Below are 20,480 nucleotides of genomic sequence, written 5' to 3'. Positions count from 1 at the left end.
GCTGGTCCTTGGCGACATTGGTGTTGTCTTAGTGGCTCGGGCTTGGCTCACGGATTTGCAGGGGCGCGTTCGGTACATGAACGCACTAGCACCTCCACCAGATGTCATGTAGCAGTGACGGTGAAAAATACAGTAGAAAATCTGAGGATGACAAACCTAACTTTTATTGGGCGTACCTGTGCCCACAAAAACAAGTTACACTCAAAGCACAGCGAGAGCAAAGAACACGGTCGGCGATTGCAGAAATCTCATCTGCCGGTCAAGCGTGTCCCGTCGGCTTTTACACATTAGTCATCGAAGGTTCCAGAATAATCACTGATGCCCACGTGCCTACCAGAAAGAGTTCTACACAATTCACATCGCGCAAACAGGCAATCAGATTACGCAAGGTTCAGTGAAAACATAGAGCGGATAGCACCCTCGATAACATTCGAGAAACTTCTGACACATGCAGGCGTGTCCTACGCTGAGCAATACATTTCTTAGACGATGAAACGCGGTCCCCCAATAAAGATAAACAAGTACATGTGTGAATAGACTCCCCATAGGTTGGAGTGACACTAGCCCAAATTGGAACCGTAACCGAAGTCGGTCACAGCCACAGGTTTCAACGATCGCCACAGAGAATGGATGGATGTTATGAGCGTCCCCTTTGTAACAACGTGGTGGATTGCGCCACCAAGCTGTTGTTATTGTATTGCCTAACGTTTGACGCACATTAAAAAAAAGAAAAAAAGCACGATGAATTCCCATTACCAAACCTTCTGAACTTCTCCTGGGAATTTTGTTTTTGTACACCTTCGTTGTTTGTCGGTTCCCCACTTTGCCTCCACCAATCTTCCAATTGCCCCTTACTAACGTTTACTTCCCTCTGCTCTCGCTGAACCCAAGGGCTTCAAGGAGGCCAGAGGTGGCTAAATAGACTGCTAGGCAGATATCTTCACATTACAAAACGTGCTTCATCGTTTTCCTAGCTTTACCGTAGCAAGCACATGCTGCTTCTTTCTTATATCTCGCTTTAGAAGTACGTATTCTAAGGCATCCTGATCTCGCTTCGAAAAGTAATCAGCTTTCCTTTGAGTATAAATTGTTTCTTTCCTTATTTAGCTTTTTCCTCTTACGTGGTTGCTTAGAGCAGGTTTATTTTCCATTGTATCCACCTATGAGATTATCTCAGATTCTCGAACTTTCTGCTTGATGTTCTTTGTTGCCATATTATTCACTGTACAGGTCGCATACTCGCTGGTAATCTTCCTAGTTCTTTTTCTCCACTGTGAACCAATCTTCTTCCTGTGCAGATACCTCAACGCTCTCACAGTCCATTTACTGTCTTCTATATTCCTCAGTCGTTCTTAATAATCAATTTTACGGTGACCTTTCCTCACTTCAAAACTAGTCGAACCCATATCACCTTGCGCAGCTTCAGTTGTAGTCATCCTGTGAGCGCCCAATGCGAGGCGTCCCACTGACCTTTGGTTGCCATTGAGTCCTGATTTTATCCCTGATTTTAAGCAAACAGCCGCATTTCCAAATTTAAGTCCTGGAATCATTACGCCTTTCCACATACCCCTGAGCACATCGTACCCTTTGTATCCCCATAGCGCTCTGTGCTTCATTATGGCTGCATTTGTCTTCCCATTTACTGTTACTGTTTTTTTCTGTGCTTCCATATATCTCTTGCCTTCGTTTATCCATATGACAATGCACTTATATTCTTTTACGCGAGATATTTCCTGGCCCAGCATTGATACTGTCAACAGTTTTCACTGAATGCCAGAACAGCTGATTTTTGAACGCTAAGTTTCAGTCCTGAATTCTCGACTCCCTGTCTGCAGATATTAGCCATACGTTGCATATCAATTTGCTTGTTAGCTAACAACACAATGTCATCCGCATAAAGCAAACCTGGGAGATGCTGCTCAACAAATGCAGCCGCCTGTTTGGCGAGAACCTTCGTCGCGTGTCACTGATCTCGGGGGCGTGCGGATGTCGTGGGCAACGTTACTAGATTATTTTCAGTTGTCAAACTTTGCCGCGGCACCTGGCCCCTTTCTGTCGCGCCCGCGGGGTGGCGCGCGCGACACTGTCGGCCTAAAGCCCCTCAATTTTCCAAAAGTAGCGCCATTCTTAGATCTTTCCGCCACCCCGCTCACCCAGGCGCTTCCTCCTCCACCCCTCCTGTCGCCCCAGCCTCCTCCGCTCCCCCATTGGCCAATCTGTGTCACGTGAAAGCATGCCCCGCGCTTTTGTATATTTTTTTCTTTCCGGCGCAGAGCAGGCGCCGCGCTTTTGTATATCTTTTCTTTCCAGCGCGCTGCGACCCCCATTCTTGGGCCTACGCGACGAAAGTACGGCAGGCGGTTTGAAGGAGCGCGGTAGTTTTATACAATGTGTTAGGGCCGAGTGCTTAATTGCGATGCGTGCTGCTGCGCCTACGGTTGCCACAACAGACCTAGTGACGGCAAAAAGCTTTTTGCTTTACCATCCGCCGGGCGCAACGCAAAACGAAGAAAAGTGTGGATTCACAAGATCGGGCGGGCTGACTTCGAGCAAGTGGCAAAGAACGCGCGGCTTTGTGAAGAAGTGCCACGGCTCCTCCAACCTCTTCTTTTGACGCCCGTGTCAAAACGGGCCCGTGTCCAGTGCATTGGGCGGCGCGTTAAAGAACCCCAGCTGGAAAAAAATTAATCCGGAGCCCTCATTATGTCGTGCCTTATGAGATCGTGGTGTTGGGATGTAAAACCCAAGAATCAACTTTTTTTCTGTCTTGTGTGCCTTGACTGTCCCAGTTAACGGAACACTGCTTCCTTGTGAAAACTTACAACGCAAAAGAATACAGACGCACGTAGTATACAGAGATAAAATTAGCACTTCAACAAGAGTGTTGCTGGTGCCAATGAGTGGAGGGGGATAATTATTTTCTGAACCTCTTTCCAGTTGTCCCATCAAGTTCCTTCTTTTTTTTTCTATCAAATTCTAACCATTTGCACTGTAATAAATAAATAACGATTTCATATGCTGGTACGTTGTTCAAATTATCTATACCGCCTATGTGTGAAAACGTTGCACATGGCCACCACAACCTGTGCATGAGCTACGTACATCTGTAAAAGGCGCGGAACAGAAACGGCCCTGCTGCCAGGCATTGCTGACCGCAGACAGTCGGAATCTCTCACGGGCCGGCCGAACAAAAGCATCCTGCAGGTACGTAAATTAACCTACGAAACCACGTGCACATACTTTCACGCTGTCAAAACCTGAAACCCTGGTACTTACTCGCGTGTCTGAGCACACCGCGTGCTTGTGTCGTGTTTCAGCAAGACGAACTTTCAACGTGCGCGCGCTTTACGCCTTAAATGCGCCTTGAATAATGGTGCTTTTCTCTATTTCTTCCGCAAATCCGACACGACGTTCTTAAGGCCAGTTACCGACTGACAAAGCAAGATCTAGATTGAAAAAACTGCTCCGCAGGACTGGAACGAACTTTTCCGCGGATTTCCTCCCGTAGCGTGTTAGCCGTCGTCTGCTACGGGAGGCCCACCACCGGCGGCGCCACCATCGAGGCCGCGCCGAGCGGAGGAGGAGGGAAGTGAATGGCGCTACTTTGGGAGATTGAGGGGTTTTATGTCGGCCCGAAGGCGGGCGGTGCGAGCAACGTTTGTGCGGGCGAACAGAGACGCCGATGCGTGCAGCAGCGTGCCACGTTTTGCTCGTGTTTCTTATTTCTGTGCCAGAAAAATGCTGCGTGCCTTGTGAGCAAACATGCCTGCAATTGAACACTGAAACGGCAATGAAACAAGAAAAACCACGAGAAAGAGACAAAGTGATAGCTAGGGAGGGTGCAGCGCCCTTCCTAACTATCGCTTTGTCTGTTTTCACCCCTGTTTTTCTTTGTGTGTGCTAATAAAAACTTTCCAGCATTCTACCACGAAATAGTGTACCAGACCACCGCCTTCGAACTTCGTGCGCATTTCCTAAGGGCTATAAACTTGTTACAGTTAGATCCCATGCAAACAAGGAAAGGTACGAGGCACACACGATCCTGCGCAGTAGGCACCCGCCACGGCATCTTCCCCGCAGCACAGTACTCGACCGCCCATGTCGCGTGAGTGATTTTAGGTCATGAAAAATTTTTTGGAACTGCTAAACTTGAGAGAACACAATGCAATCCAAAAGAACCTGAAGCTTTTTGCATCACAACAAACGACAAAGTCGCTGCGAGTAACTCTGATGTCGACTTTAGACATTGTCGCTGATCTGCCGCGTCCATGTGCGCTCTATGTTTCGACAGCCAAGTTAAATCAAGATACACTGGAGGTAAGGCACACTGTTCACATTTGTTGTGACTTCATTCACATTACACTGTTTGCTAGGAAATTCCTTCACTCATGTTTTTTCAGCAATACATTGGGCTATAGTGCGTTCCTTCGGTTGAGATGAGTCCCATCCTACAATAATCAACTTCACGCAGATATTCCGCCTTCTAAGCCTGTATACACCTGTTAAAACAGCGCTACGTGCTAGTGTGGAAGGTGTGCCAGGTCGTGTGCTCGTCGGCGTCAACGACACATTCAAGCAATACGGGAGAAGCCTGCAAGTAAAAAAAAAAAGTAGCCTTCGCAATGCCATTCAGGCGACGTTGATAAGTTGCCTGGAGCCAAGCAGCTGACCAGAATGTGCTAGCAATGAGCACACTTTTGCTCGAGGAAACATAGGGGACATTGTTGTTAATTACCTGTGTGGATATATCATTCATAGAGTCAGAAAGGGCGCACCATGTGATCTATGCGTAGCGGACATAAGCTTTGAAATTCTAGTAGTTGGCTGCGACAGTTACTTAATTGAGTGCAGAAGTCTCAAGCAAGGTTCCTTAAAGCACCCGACGCCAAAGATGCTGGGCTTTATGAAGACTGCTAACAAAAGTTTGTCAGCTCCCCTGCATGAGGCAGGCCTTTGCGGAGAGATATTTTGGAAGGTTTTAGATTATCTAGAGGGGTGCTGCCTCACTCTTCTTGGCTGTACAGAGCATACGTTCGCGTTCACGTGCGAAGTACTAAATTTCTTCATTGTTATATACGGATGCAATTTTTATTCCAAGGATACAAACTGTCAACTAGAAAGCAGTCACAAGGTAGCTGTAGCAACCAAGAAAGCGCGTCTTTTGTGAATATCGATGCACCATGCTTAGATTAATCAATCCGGCGTTGTACCAGTCCTATTCTTTTCTTCATGTGTACATAAAACAACAGCCACAAACGAAAAGCCTCACTGTCCACTTCATTCACCTATTAGCTGCTTTTTACAGAGTGCACAATGTAAAAAGGCTATCCTTTGAATAGTTAGCGCCACGGAGAGCAGGAAAAAAATTATAATAAATAAACTGGCATTCAGTAGGCGGCGCGCTGCTGCCTTCGGAAGCTTCCGTAGTCAACCGGGCCAAGCACGGCGGCAGCGCCCCCTCGCGAGAGGAGAGGGCAAAGGGTTACGTTCTCGCACCGCTCTCAGGCGGAGTTTTACAACTGAAAAGTATCTAGTAGCGATGGTTCGGGGAGATGGAGTCGGGAGACGCGGAGCAGCAAAGCAAGCAGATTTTAACTTACCCAAACAGAAAAACTCAAAACAAAACTCATGTAACTAAAACACAATGAAGAGACGCCAGCACCTAAGCCACCTACGTAACAATAACTAGGCATGTCCTTATTGCCGGCCACGTCAGTCCTTAGCGCATTCTACGCGAAAGTCCGGCAACCCTAGCATCTGGCTGCGCTCTAACAGAAAGGAGCGCCCTTACAGCCTTTTGTCGTCGCCTGTATCCTCCAAGTCCGATGCCTGTCGGATCTTTCTCATTGCCGACGCCGTAGATGTCGCTGCCTTGATGTCGGCCAGTCCACCTGTCCGTCTTTTGATTCCGGTGTCCCGAACGCGGTCAGCGACGAGGCACCCCCGCCTCACTGGCTAGGCCTAACGCCGGCTTCTTCCGCTACTTCGTCGAGTGCCCACGAGACGCCCCGGGGACTATCGCACGTGCTGGTCCACCTCTGAACGGGGATCCTTCCTGGAGCGACCGGCATTACCGTGAGAGGACCTGCTCTCACAGCATCGCCGTGAGAGCAGGTCCAAGGAGTCTCGCTCGAACGTCGCCGAGGTCGACAGCCACACCCTGGGTCGCCAGCGTCACGATCTTGACCGAACCTCCATGGCTCCCGTCGCCACTGCGAAGCTGACGCTCCAACCTTGTTGGCCCAGAGCCACGGCGATAACGCCAGCTCAGCGCCGCTTCCCTCCCGATTACAGCTCGGCTCACGAAGCTCGAGGGCTCGTGCCATTCGGACCAATCCGCGCACATCGTCCTCTTCCGTCCTTCTTTCGCCGCATGCCTCTTATATGTGACACTGCTGACGCTCCAACCTTGTTGGCCCAGAGCCACGTCGATAACGCCAGCTCAGCGCCACTTCCCTCCCGATTACAGCTCGGCTCACGAGGCTCGAGGGCTCGTACCATTCGGACCAATCCGCGCACATCGTCTTCTTCCGTCCTTCTTTCGCCGCATGCCTCTTATATGTGACACTGCTGACGCTCCAACCTTGTTGGCCCAGAGCCACGTCGATAACGCCAGCTCAGCGCCGCTTCCCTCCCGATTACAGCTCGGTTCACGAGGCTCGAGGGCTCGTACCATTCGGACCAATCCGCGCACATCGTCCTCTTCCGTCCTTCTTTCGCCGCATGCCTCTTATATGTGACACTGCTGACGCTCCAACCTTGTTGGCCCAGAGCCACGTCGATAACGCCAGCTCAGCGCCACTTCCCTCCCGATTACAGCTCGGCTCACGAGGCTCGAGGGCTCGTACCATTCGGACCAATCCGCGCACATCGTCCTCTTCCGTCCTTCTTTCGCCGCATGCCTCTTATATGTGACACTGCTGACGCTCCAACCTTGTTGGCCCAGAGCCACGTCGATAACGCCAGCTCAGCGCCACTTCCCTCCCGATTACAGCTCGGCTCACGAGGCTCGAGGGCTCGTACCATTCGGACCAATCCGCGCACATCGTCCTCTTCCGTCCTTCTTTCGCCGCATGCCTCTTATATGTGACACTGCTGACGCTCCAACCTTGTTGGCCCAGAGCCACGTCGATAACGCCAGCTCAGCGCCACTTCCCTCCCGTTTACAGCTCGGTTCACGAGGCTCGAGGGCTCGTGCCATTCGGACCAATCCGCGCACATCGTCTTCTTCCGTCCTTCTTTCGCCGCATGCCTCTTATATGTGACACTGCTGACGCTCCAACCTTGTTGGCCCAGAGCCACGTCGATAACGCCAGCTCAGCGCCGCTTCCCTCCCGATTACAGCTCGGTTCACGAGGCTCGAGGGCTCGTACCATTCGGACCAATCCGCGCACATCGTCCTCTTCCGTCCTTCTTTCGCCGCATGCCTCTTATATGTGACACTGCTGACGCTCCAACCTTGTTGGCCCAGAGCCACGTCGATAACGCCAGCTCAGCGCCACTTCCCTCCCGATTACAGCTCGGCTCACGAGGCTCGAGGGCTCGTGCCATTCGGACCAATCCGCGCACATCGTCCTCTTCCGTCCTTCTTTCGCCGCATGCCTCTTATATGTGACACTGCTGACGCTCCAACCTTGTTGGCCCACAGCCACGTCGATAACGCCAGCTCAGCGCCACTTCCCTCCCGATTACAGCTCGGCTCACGAGGCTCGAGGGCTCGTACCATTCGGACCAATCCGCGCACATCGTCCTCTTCCGTCCTTCTTTCGCCGCATGCCTCTTATATGTGACACTGCTGACGCTCCAACCTTGTTGGCCCAGAGCCACGTCGATAACGCCTGCTCAGCGCCGCTTCCCTCCCGATTACAGCTCGGTTCACGAGGCTCGAGGGCTCGTACCATTCGGACCAATCCGCGCACATCGTCCTCTTCCGTCCTTCTTTCGCCGCATGCCTCTTATATATGACACTGCTGACGCTCCAACCTTGTTGGCCCAGAGCCACGGGCCTGGCACCGACGGGCCCGGCAGCGCCAGCCGCGTGGACAGCAACTACGCACAGGCAGATCGCCTCCTGAGCTACGATGGAAGCGCGGGCTGAAGGCACGTACGCTGTGTACGCTGTCGGCTGATTCGACGGACTCCACGCCGTCATGCCCGCCTTCGCAAGAGAATGCGACGCCGACCGCGCGCGCCCCATCATCCTTGGACACTGCCTTCCGCGCATTTCCTTTTGATGTGCCGAAGACGACTTCCAGCGGCCACGACGCCATACCGTCCGCTTCAACGGACACCACCGCAGAGGCCCCCACTTCGGCTGCCTCCACCGACAACGGTGCCAGCTGCCCGTCGATCGGCGACACCGACGACAGTGCCGGCAGCTTCTTCTTGCCAACCGCAAGCAGGATTGGTGCCGACACTTCGTCCTCCCGTACGGACGCGACGACCTCGCCCGAGGCTAGTCCTGTCCGGCTCGATTCCCCATCACTGTCGTCGCCGGCGGCCTGCGCGTCGCCGCCACTCACCAACATCGAGCCCACCGCTCCTGCGGCGAGGGTGGGCTCGCGCTCGGCGGCGCTGCCTGCCACCGTCGAGGACGACGACCAAGCTGACGGCCCCACGTACAACGAGAGCCGGCCGAGAGCGCCCACCCCTGCCCCAGCTGCTGGGGGATCAAGGGAGCTCAACGAGGAAAATCCTCCGCTGCTGCTCGCAGCCGCCGAGGATGCCCAAGCCTGCCAGCCGGTAGCAGCACAGCAAAAACAAGCCGCACGAAGGAGACGCCGTTACCGACGGCTCGCCGACTTTGAGCCGCACACCCCACCCGTCGACAGCCGTGTCATTCCGGATACGAACGTGACGGTTCCGTACCGACCCATCGAGCGCAGGGCCACTTTTCTGGCCCTCTCGTGGGACCGTATCGCCGCCCAGCTGTCCGGCGTGCCCAGCGTAAGACGCGTCCGCGTCAATTTCCGCCGAAATGTGGTGGCTGCTGACGTGACGCGCGGTGCCGACTTGGCGCCCCTCCTCGAGGTGTGCGACATCGGTGTCATCGCGGTGCGCCCCAAGGCACTACACAACAACTCCTGTGTGGGTGTCATCCATTGGGTCGACCCTTGTTTCGACGCCCGCACAGTCCGAGACAACCTTGAGGCGCCCGTCGCGGTGCTTTATTGCACACGGAGTGGCACAAGCGTCACCGTAACCTTCGCCAGGAACGTTGTGCCATCTAACGTGCGGCTGTTCAAGCAGCTGCGTGCCGTTCGTGCTCGACTGCCCCGACCACTCCAATGCGACCGCTGCGGCGTTTTCGGCCATGCCGGCGCCACCTGTTTCCGCGACGCCCGCTGCCTCCGCTGCGGTGACACGCATACCACTGGAGACTACCCCGCTGAAAAGCCACGGTGCATTAATTGCGGCGGCCGTCACTCGACAACTGAGCCGAGCTGCCCTGAGTGGCAGCGCGAGAGAAAGGCGGCCGTGTTGCTATCATCTTCCGAGCGGCCCCTTTCGCGCAAGAAAGCGTTAGAGCTGGCCGGCGCCACATCGGCCGCGCTTACGGCCACTCCGTCCGCATCTCGCACCCCGCAGGGCCGATCCTACAGTGACGCCCTGCGAGGCCGCAACACGCAGACGGCCGCTCCTCAGCCGTTACGCGGTCCACAAGCCGCTCCGGGTAGCGACCCCAGGGACGCGCTCATAGCCGCTCTCGCGGCTGCACTCCGTGCCCTGCTCGTCCAGTGCCCATCCATCGACGGCAACGTGCGACAGATGTGCGATGCTTTGCCACGACTAGGCGCGTCAGCGCGCCACATAGGCGAAGGCCGCCAACTTGCCCACGCGCTTTTCGGGAGGCCGCCGCCGCATCTCTTTCACCCTACGTCTTTCAATTCCCTCCCCCCCTTGTTCAGTGCGGTTGAGGTGTCCTCATTTGAGAGACAGTTACTGCGCTGCACTTTACCCCAATTTTTTCCTCTCAACAAGAGAATCTCTCTCTCTCTTCCTTCCTTCTTTCGCCGCATGCCTCTTATATGTGACACTGCTGACGCTCCAACCTTGTCGGCCCCAGAGCCACGTCGATAACGCCAGCTCAGCGTAGCTTCCCTCCCGATTACAGCTCGGCTCACGAGTCTCGAGGGCTCGTGCCGTTCGGACCAATCCGCGCACATCGTCCTCTTCCTTCCTTCTGTCGCCGCATGCCTCTTATATGTGACACAGTTTGTATTAGAGCTTAAACCCGATATTACTTTCTTCTAGCGCCTTCTCCATCCCCACCATGTACATCATAAATAGCAGTGGGGATAAAACGCACCCCCGCCCCAGTCCCTTATTGATAAAAACTTTCTCCTCGCTCATCATCCCTTCCCATTCAACACAAACGGTATTTTCTAAGTAAATCTCTCTCAAAAGCGATATAAAATCTTCGCCTAAGCCTATAATATCCCACAAAATTTTGCGGTCTACGTTGTCATAGGCTCGTGTAATGTCTAATAAAGCCACATATAACGGCCTCCAATGTAATATGGATATTTCAATAGACTGAGTAAGGACAAATAAGTTATCATCTAGACACCCACTTATTCTGAAGCCACACTGAAGTTCTCCCTAAATTCCGTTATTCTCTGGCCATCCTTTCAGCTTTAATTTCATCGCCTGCGTTGCTAAGCTGTATATTAGCGATGCAATGGTCTATGTGAGTGAATTTCCGCTTTTCTCGCATACCTTTATAAATTAAATTCATTCTAATTTGTCGCCAACAGTCAGACATTTGTCTATCAGTTAATGTTTTTCTACGGCTTTTAACAGAGCTTCCTTACTTTTTGATCATATTTTAATCAGCTAACAGGAACCTCGTCTAGCCCTGTAGCTGTGCGCTTAGGAATTTCTCTTCGGCATTCTTCTAGTTGAAATTTGTCAGCACAAGGTCTTTTACCATGTGGTTCTCTTTCAGGCTTTTTTTCCCCCAAATACAACCTCATCATTGCCTTGGAAATATTTGGCTGTTATTTTTCGAACGTAATTTAATGCCGCGTCCCATTTCGGTTTGTTTCCATCTTCGTCTAGGATACGTTGTATTGCTCCACCCTTCTTGCCTAATAAGTTTATGTGGTTGAAAAATAGTTTAGGTGCGGTTTTTTTCTTTCTCACCTATTTCTGACAACAACGTTCACTTTCACATTTTCCCATTTCAACGAGTACTTCAGCCATATATTTTTTGTGCGGGTATATTTTCCTTGTTTTTTGGGTACTTCATCCTGCGGCAACTGCGCTTCTTTTTTTTTTTGCCTGCTTGTGCTCTCGGGGTGCTTTCTGTCGTTCAGCGATCGCTTCTCCTATGTTCATGTTCTACCAGCCTTTCGGTTTCTTTTTTCCTTTCCAACGAGCATGTTGCTAACAGCACCGTCTTTTGGGCTAGTTGGTTGCGCATAGCAGATCACGGTCAAGCGCGCACAAACAACGACAAAGCAAGGAGTAGGCAACACAAGCGCTTACGTCCAAATTATCGTGTATTTATAAAATTGCATCATATGAACGCTTTCCTTCATGACGCCACAAGACCAAATGCCGACACTACTTGGCCATGCTCAGGCACCTAGCTTCTTTGGACGAAAGAAAAACAGAAGGTGCGCTGACACACGACACACCCACTTTTCTAACGCAACCTGTTTTAATTATCTTTCTAACATCCTGGTTCTTAATTTTGGCTACTATCTTACACATGTTGAACAAGGATTTATACGGCTTCTTGTTCTTTATTCAACAGTCATGACAATGCACAGAAAGATCCCATCGCGGCAATTCCCCGCGTTCCTCCTGCGTTCTAGAAGTCTTTCATTCAGGCACTTTCCAGTCTGACCGATATAGTGGGAACGACATATACAGCGCCAGACACACACATTACAAAATGATCAGGATGGGTGACAGCGCATGGCTCTTTCTTTTTCTGCAAAGGATTAGTTATTTGGCAAGGTTTGCCTAGCTTCTCAGGGACGGAAAGCACTACTCTGATTTTGCTGCTATTTCCTATCCTTTTTAGGAGGTGCGAGGTATTGTACATGTACGGAAGCACTACAGTGGGGAATCTACTTCATTCCTGAGAGCAGCTTTTTTGTTTATTTTTTCTGCGTCCCCTCAGCTACAAATACTAGAACACTGTCAAGATACCCTGCTGAGAGAAGTCGTGTCACTTGCCTTTCGAAACTTCTTGCCATTCAATGAAAACAATATTTATTCAGGGCGGTTATCTTCAGGGCGTGTCAGCGTACCTTCTGTTTTCTGTCGTCGAAAGAAACTAAGTTTCTGAGCATGGCCACCTGATGTCGGCATTCGGCCTTGTGACCTCATGATGAAAAGTGTTCTTGTAATGCAATTTCGTAAATACACGGTCAGTTGGAAGTAAGCGCTTGTTTTGTCTGCTCCTCACTTTGACTTGTTGTTGCGCGCTTGACCGTGATCTGCTGAGCATGTTCCTTCTCTTCCCGTATTTCTGGCGTTATTAAACTTAGCAGCTCCCTATATTCCAACTCATTGCTTGGCCATTTGCCAAGTTCTTCCTCAACTCTAGTGACTATATTTGTTGTTTATTTATCCTTCAACTTTGGAGTGGCCATTTCGCACTCCTTGCTCTCTTTCCCAACTACATATCCCATTTTTAAAATGATGCATTTATGGTCACTCCCTATGCTGCTGTACCCTTCCTCATCAATGACCATTTCTCTCAACTTATCATGAGTTCCTTCTGTCATCAGACAGCAATGAATGGTCGATTGCCGGTTTCCCACTTCCCACGTGATGTACCCTTCACACTTAGGCCCTGTATTCACGATAACGAGGTTATGTTGCACAAAAAGATCTAGCATTGACTTTCTGTTGATGTCGGTGTAGCCACCTAGATTCTGTATGTGGGCATTCATGCCACCTAATAGGATAATTTAGGCATGATTCCTGAAACGCTTAGTAAGCATTTCACTTGGGCATTTCACTACCTCTCGATTCTTCTCTCTGCAATTATTTCCGGCCCACAAATACATTACGCCCAGCCAAGTTTTTTTCCCACTCATTGTACCTGATGACCAAAGAGGCTCTTGACATCATGAATTTACTCTTTTTCATTTGGCTCCCTGATGGATGAGCATTACGACTCACCCTCACTTTCTTTCCGATTTAATTCTGCTGCACCCTTCCCAAACATAGTTCTCCATCACTGGCGGCTCTTCCGAGTCCCTAAGGTGCGTTTCTGTAGCCGCATACACCCCTATTTGTTCTCTATTTGACTGCTTCTCAATCTCTACACACGTTTCCTTTTGCTGCCCAGTATGTTTATGAAGCCCAGTGCATGGTCAGCTCTCTTTCTTGTTTTCCTACTTTTTCTCTTATTCAAGGTAATGCTACTCCGAGGTTCCCCAAGGGGACCTACTTCTTCATTACTACACCACGTCGTCAAAGCACCCTCTGGAGCTCCCTGGGCGGGGCCACAATACCTTCGCGGTTGCTGTGATATCCGTGACTCACCCAAAGTCAATGCAGAAACTGCATCGCTTACCTTTATACTAACGCGTAACACTCAGGATGGGAAGTGGACAGCATGGTACAGAAGAGGCAGGGCGAGGAGGCATGGAACGGGTAGAACTAGCGCAGTCACGAAATGAGTGAATAAAATCCTGACCGCTCTTCACTCGCATACATTGGCGGAGTGCGTAAGAAAGGAGAAGACAACGTAAGAAGGCAACAAAACACTACGACATATAGAAGACAGCAGTCTCTGACAAAATAAGTTCACTTCAATGTATGGTATGTTTCTTCTATTTCTGAAAAAAAAATGCCATGCAAATTTGCCAAGCGGACCAGTGACGTAGGGCCTGCAGGTGGAAAGCCAACATAAAGCAGCGCAGCGTCAAGACGACGCGACAGAAGCGGCCGCTCGTCAAATCTGCACTTCCGTAACGCGGTAGCAGCGTTGTGGCTTTTGCGTGCCCCGAAGTCCCGGACGGGGCAGCCTCATCTCGACGGGGACGAAATGCAAAACTGCTGGCACTTCAGTTACGTTAAAGAAGTGGTCAAAACTATAACCAAGCCTCGTGATCAGATTAAGGCTTGGCCAATAATTTAAGTTTAACAGTGCCTTGCGCAGTGCGAGGCATGGACATTGGCAGCCTTCTCGCAGGCTATGAACAGTGGTGCAGAACAACGTATCGCTGTGTGTTCTGTGACTACGCAGGAAAACACGAGTGACGCACGCACGCAAGAAATGTATGGCCGCTCTCGAAGTGCACTGAATGCTTACGCCGCCCCCGTAAACATCCCCGCCAATTATCGTCAATCAACGCAAGGCTCGCAGAAAGGTTCGCTCCCGTCGATTTCCACGGTGCATGAGATCGGCAGATCTTCTTATTGTTGTAAATAATTTTGCCGGCTTTGATAAACGCTCTCTGTAGATTTGGGTTGTGCTTAAGCGTGTGCGCATTGGAAAGAGTATATTGGGGGATAATATTAAGGTTGTACGGAATTTTTAAAACTCCCCTGTTGCCGACAACCTGATTCTAGTCATTGAGCTGGATTAAATGAGAGGCGGACATTAGGTGCACGAAAAAACAAAACACATATCTAAATTCTTAACAAATGTTTGCTAATAACTTGGTAAGTGATTACTTTACGCTAGATATTTTAATTTACGAATGGTCGCCGGTGGTTTCGCAAGGCGCATCCACTTGGAATCAATTTCAAGAAATACACCAGACGTCAATAATGGCATTAAGTAATCACCAGTGCAATGTACTTCTGCGGTATTCAATCGTTATTAAAAAATAATTGTTGCGGTGTCGCGTGCAAGAACTAAGGATGGATGGATGGATGGATGGATGTTATGAGCGTCCTGTTTGGAACGGGGCGGAAGGTTGCGCCACCAAGCTTTTGCTACTATATACTGCCTAATGTCCTACCTAGGTTAAACAATAAAAAAAACGAAAAAAAACTATGAATTACCACACCCAAATTTTCTGATCCCCTATTTCGAACTGTGCTTTTGTACGAGTCCGTCGTCTGTAATTTCCCTACTTTTCTTCCACCAATCCTCCAATCACCTCTTACTAATGCCTGTTGCAGACATGTTTACTTTCCCACTGCTCTCGCTGAACCCCAGGGCTTCAAGGAGGCCAGTGGTGCCTAAATCGACCGCTGGGTAGACGTCTTCACTTTCTAATAAAACATGCTCCATAGTCTGGCTAGCTTAACCGCAGAAGCACATGTTTCTTCCTTCTTATATCTCGCTTTATAGGTACGTGTTCTAAGGCATCCCGATTTCGCTTCAAAAAGTAATGAGCTTCCCTTTGAGTTATCATAAATTGTTTCTTTCCTGATTTCATTTTTTCCTCCTAAGTAGTTACTCATGACAGGTTTTTTTTTTTTCCATTGCCACCACCCATGAGATTATTTCAGCTTCTGTGACTTTCTGCTTGACCTTCTTTGTTGCTGTGTTGCCCACCCTACAGGCTGCCTACTTGCTGGTAAGCTTCCTAGTTCTTTTCCTCCGCTGTGAATCAATGTGTTTCCTGTACAAATACATGAACACTCTCCCAACCCATTTACTTTCTTCCATATTCCTCAGCCGTTCTTCCTGCTCAATTTTACTGCGAGCTTCCCTCACTTCAAAACTAGTCCAGCCCATGTCACCCTGCACAGCTTCTTTTGTAGTCTTCCCGCGAGCACCCAATGCGAGGCGACCCACTGACCTTTGGTTCCCATGGAGTTCTGATTGTACCCCTGATTTATAGCAAGCAACCGCATTTCCAAAAGTAAGTCCTGGAACCATTACACCTTTCCACATACCTCGAAGCACTTCGTACCTATTGTATCCCCAAAGCGCTATGTGCTTTATTCTGTCTGCATTTCTCTTTCCGTTGGCCGTTATTGTTTTTTCCTGTGTTTCCATATATCTTCTGCCTGTTACCCGAGGTATTTCCTGGCCCTGTATCACCACTGTCTGTTCATTGTTTTCATTGAATACCATAACACCTTATTTTCTAACACTAAATTTCAAACCAAAATTGTTGCCTTCCTGCCCACAGATATTAGGCAGACGTTGCAAGTCACTTTGCTTGTTAGCTAGCAACACAATGTCGTCCGCATAAAATAAACCTGGGAGCTGCAGCTCTATTATTGTACCCGCCTGTTTGTATGAAGATTAAACCCAATATTACTTCCTTCTGGCGCCCTCTCCATCCTCACCACGTACATTATAAACAACAGTGGGGATAAAGGGCACCCCTGCCTCAGTCCCTTGTTGATATGAACTTTCTCCTCGCTCATCATCCCTTCCCATTCAACGCAAACGGTATTTTCTAGGTCTCTAGGTTTTCTAGATCTGATTATGAGACGCGGCCTAGCGGGCAGCTCCGGATTACTTTTGAACACCTGGAGTTTTTTTAACGTGCACCCGATGCACGGACGTTTTTGCATTTCGTCGCCATCGAGATGCGGCCGCCGGGATTTGATCTCGCGACCTCGTGCTTAGCCACAAAGCATCTACGGTGGGCCATGCAGTGGCGATGACGACGTGCTGCCAAGCCAGGCGAAATGCTTTGGGAGTTGCACACGTACGAAACGCTTACCTGTGCATCAGTGAGGTTTGGGTCGGCGTGCGATTGAAGCAAGACCCTCGTGCAATCGGTCGAGCCCCGGCTAGCGGCATAGTGCAGTGCTGTACGTCTGCGCCAAGCATGAGAGGATCATGAAAAGCGTATCCTACGACGGCTGATAAATTTACCGCGAGCTGCTAGCATTTCATCAAGATGTGCCAAAGTGGCTACTAACAACAATACCCCACATTAAGTAATAAATTAGCATTCAAACAAATATTAGCACTACGAATTAAGAGCTTCCAGTGTAGTATATATTTACGGACAGATCAAGAACAACCCGCCGTGGTTGCTCAGTGGCTATGGTGTTGGGCTGCTGAGCACGAGGTCGCGGGATCGAATCCCGGCCACGGCGGCCGCATTTCGATGGGGGCGAAATGCGAAAACACCCGTGTGCTTAGATTTAGGTGCACGTTAAAGAACCACAGGTGGTCAAAATTTCCGGAGTCCTCCACTACGGCGTGCCTCATAATCAGAAAGTGGTTTTGGCACGTAAAACCCCAAATATTATTATTATTAGATCAAGAACACAGCCAAACTGTCCCTCAAAGGGAGCATTAGGGAGCCTACATGCAAGCGCTATTTTAGGGTGGTGACCACATAATCTTTGACCGCTATTGATACGGACAATATTGTTGAGCAGCCATTTCGATTCCAAACATGAGTAGAAGTCGTGGCGCACTCCTACATTTTTTGTCACGCTCTGATGTACACATGTTGGCACGCGATCTATTAAAGTTCTTTTCTTTAGTTTTATACCAATGCGCACCCGAAACCTCTATACATCTTTGATATACCAGTTGCCTTTTCCATTTATTTCAGCACATCAATGTTACTTACTATTGCATGTCGTGATACACGAATAAAGCAACAAGTTACACGGCATTGTGCTGCGCTCGCATTATCTCGCACCAAGAATGTCAACTGCATTAATTAGCATTGCCGTTGCCTTCCAGTTGTACGTAACATATAAGAGGTGTTTTTCCAAGTGTGTTGTAATAAAGATTGCGGTTACTATCCTGTCTAACTAAAACGTAGACGTACCGTGTACTGCTCTCAGACAGGCTATATGTCTCTGGCTGCCGAGGCCAAATTTTATGAGGAAAGTTAATTAATTTCACGTCACCAGAAGTTGCGGGAAACCTGGTCTGTCGGCTGGTCTTTCGCTATTTTGATTTCCACATCCTCTAATTTTGTCAGAAAGTTTAACCCGCTAATTTAGCTCGTGGCCACAAGTGCCCTTACAAAGGCTGTCACCAGCCTAAGGCAGAGTTTGCATCTGGGCTTCCTTGGGAACATGCACAAAGGCGAGAGAAGTCCACCGGCAACCGACGGCGCCTTTACTGATGATGACCTTGATGCCTTTGGCACATCAAGCTCAGATTGGCCAATAGTCGGGCATGCGTGTTTAGGTAATAAAGTTAAAATCTTTAATTTGCATGAATAAATTAACGCGTGGGAAGCTCAAAAGGATTCAGTGGACAGTCATTAAATAAAAAAAAGGCACATATATTATAAGTGAGGCAACAAGGAAAGAATAAAATAAATAAAGCGGTCGACAATGAACTCGGTTTCATGCAATAATGAATTTTTCTATAGCGATAAATACATTCCTGTGTGAGCGCCCAAGCACAGACGCTCCAACAGAAAGCAGTGCAGGAGTGTTCAATGGCGGGCCGAGCTGTCGCACTGTAATTTCTAATGTCCTTTTTCTCAGGGAGGAGAAAGGCCGGCATTGTATTAAATAGTGTTCAACCTTTTCTAATGATTTGCAGAAATGGCACAAAGGGGAGATTGCCAGACCAGATCAGTGCATGTATAAATTTTAAGGTTGGGACTCGACAACGCAGCCTCGTTAATGTCCCTTCCGTCTGTCTCGTATTGCGAAATTTCCTGCTCCAAGGGAATTGTAAGTGGTGTAGTTCTGAGGATGATGTTAGTTTTGATATTGGTGTTAAGAGGATGTATCTTCTAAACCTGACAGACGTGATGAAACCTGTGGCTCGAAGAAGGGTAAACACAGGGCCTGTAATAGAACCTCTGGCCAAGCTGTCGGCAGTTCATTCATAAATATGCCATTGTGCCAGGTACCCATATTAATCATAAACTGCGCAAATGACTTGGAGCCAGTGAGTAGAAAGCTTTTTGATATATGCGGCTCGCCGGCAGCAGTGAGGTGCACGGCGATGAAGAGTCTGTTAGTATTACTGCGGTTGTCCCAGCATAAACACACTGTAGATGGTGCTGCCCGTTCGTTCTTTCCTACTACAGCCACAGGAAAATTGTGCTTGTGGCCTTCCTCGACCAGGATTTGCTGAGAACGGACACCAGCATACGTGCCTGCATGGTTCGAAGTGTATTAAGTTGATAGCCGCATGCATGAAAAGGCCCGCAAAAGTGGCTGCCGAAGGTGATGCCCACAAAACCGATTTTTCCATATTGAGACCAAGTGGGGCACCAAGTGTGAGCCACACATTAGCGGCCCCCCGAACGTAAAGAAACGTGCAGCTTGGAAAGGAGCTAAAGCTAAATGCCGGGTAGTCCATGTCGCTGTGTTGGCTGCGGCAGCAGATTCCTGCGCCACATCATTGCTTTGCAATGCACGTTCCTCAACTTTAACGGCGACTGTCGCTGCAAACAGGTGGGACACTCTGTGCAATCTGCTTGCGCTGCAGATTGTCGCTCGTTACCAGACCGCCATGTGCGACGACGGTGAGCCGTTAACGAGCCCGCGTCAATGACTCCAGCGTATCTGGACATGAACACATTATTTTACTCTTGCACGAGTATATACACTGCTTGTATTCTCCCAATAAGTGGCACTTTCTGTTACCTCACCTGTGGCTTGTTTGTATGGGCGTCAGTAAAGGCTCTTTGGTCTCCTGGCAATTAGAATGCACCAACTACGCGGTAGGAAAGACACCGACGCATGCCGCATTGCCGGCAGACCGAGTACGGCGCGTACCAGCGTACGCTACCGGTGAAAAGCGGTCATGTTAGATTTCTCTCCAAAAAGCTGCACTTCCGGATGGATGGATGGATGGTATGAGCGTCCCCTTTGGAACGGGACGGTGGTTGGCGCCACCAAGTTCTTGCTATAGGCACGTGTACTTATCTCTATCGGGCGACCATGTTTCGCCACCTAACAAATGTTATCGCACAGCGCGGGACGCGCCTGCATGTATCCGAAGTTTCTGGAAAATTATCGATGCTTCTATCCACTGTCTGTTGTCGCCGAACCTTGTGTTATCTGATTTCATCACGTGACGCGAATGGTGTAGAACATTGTGGAAAGCACGCGGGTCGCAACGATTAGTCTGGAACATTCGACGACTGCTGTATAATATCCGAGGTTTTTGACCGACTGATCAGATTTTCGACGATCGCCGACCGTGTTGGCCGCTATATTTGTTCTATAAGTGTAGCCTCATTTTTGTGGGCACAGGTTCGCCCAATAAAAGTTAGTTAGGCTTCAAGGAGTTAAAATTAGTTAGGCTTCAAGGAGGCAAGTGGTGCCTAAATCCACCGCTGGGTAGACGTCTTCACATTCTAATAAAACATGCTCCATAGTCTCCCTAGCTTTACCGCAGCAAGCACATGCTTCTCCTTCCGTCTTATATCTCGCTTTATAGGTGCCTGTTCTGAGGCGTCCCGATCTTGCTGCGCATGAGCTTCCCGAGCATGAGCTTCCCTTTGAGCTATCGTAAATGGCTTCTTTCCTGATTTCTTTTTTTCTTCTTATGTAGTTACTCATGGCAGGTTTCTTTCGCATTGCCGCAACCCATTATATTATTTCAGCATCTCTGATTTTCCGCTTGACGTTCTTTGTTGCTGTGTTGCCCACCCTAC

The 20,480-nt window shown here is 49.5% G+C and overlaps 1 protein-coding gene across 22 annotated transcripts in view; it reads right to left on the bottom strand.

The window, feature by feature from the left end:
* LOC135910907 (inversin-like) overlaps positions 1 to 20,480 on the bottom strand; it is a 686,529-nt gene that overhangs the window by 272,745 nt on the left and 393,304 nt on the right. For 17 of the 22 annotated variants that reach the window (XM_070533476.1, XM_065442979.2, XM_065442974.2 and 14 more), the window contains one exon: positions 16,605 to 16,701. The exons of the other annotated variants lie outside the window; for them this stretch is intronic. In XM_070533476.1, the coding sequence (XP_070389577.1) occupies positions 16,605 to 16,701 (97 nt within the window). The remainder of the gene's footprint in view (positions 1 to 16,604; positions 16,702 to 20,480) is intronic. 22 annotated transcript variants of the gene reach the window in all.

The sequence above is a fragment of the Dermacentor albipictus genome, chromosome 2 (assembly GCF_038994185.2).
Source record: "Dermacentor albipictus isolate Rhodes 1998 colony chromosome 2, USDA_Dalb.pri_finalv2, whole genome shotgun sequence".
Taxonomy (NCBI): domain Eukaryota; kingdom Metazoa; phylum Arthropoda; class Arachnida; order Ixodida; family Ixodidae; genus Dermacentor; species Dermacentor albipictus.
This window is presented reverse-complemented; position numbering and strand designations above follow the sequence as displayed.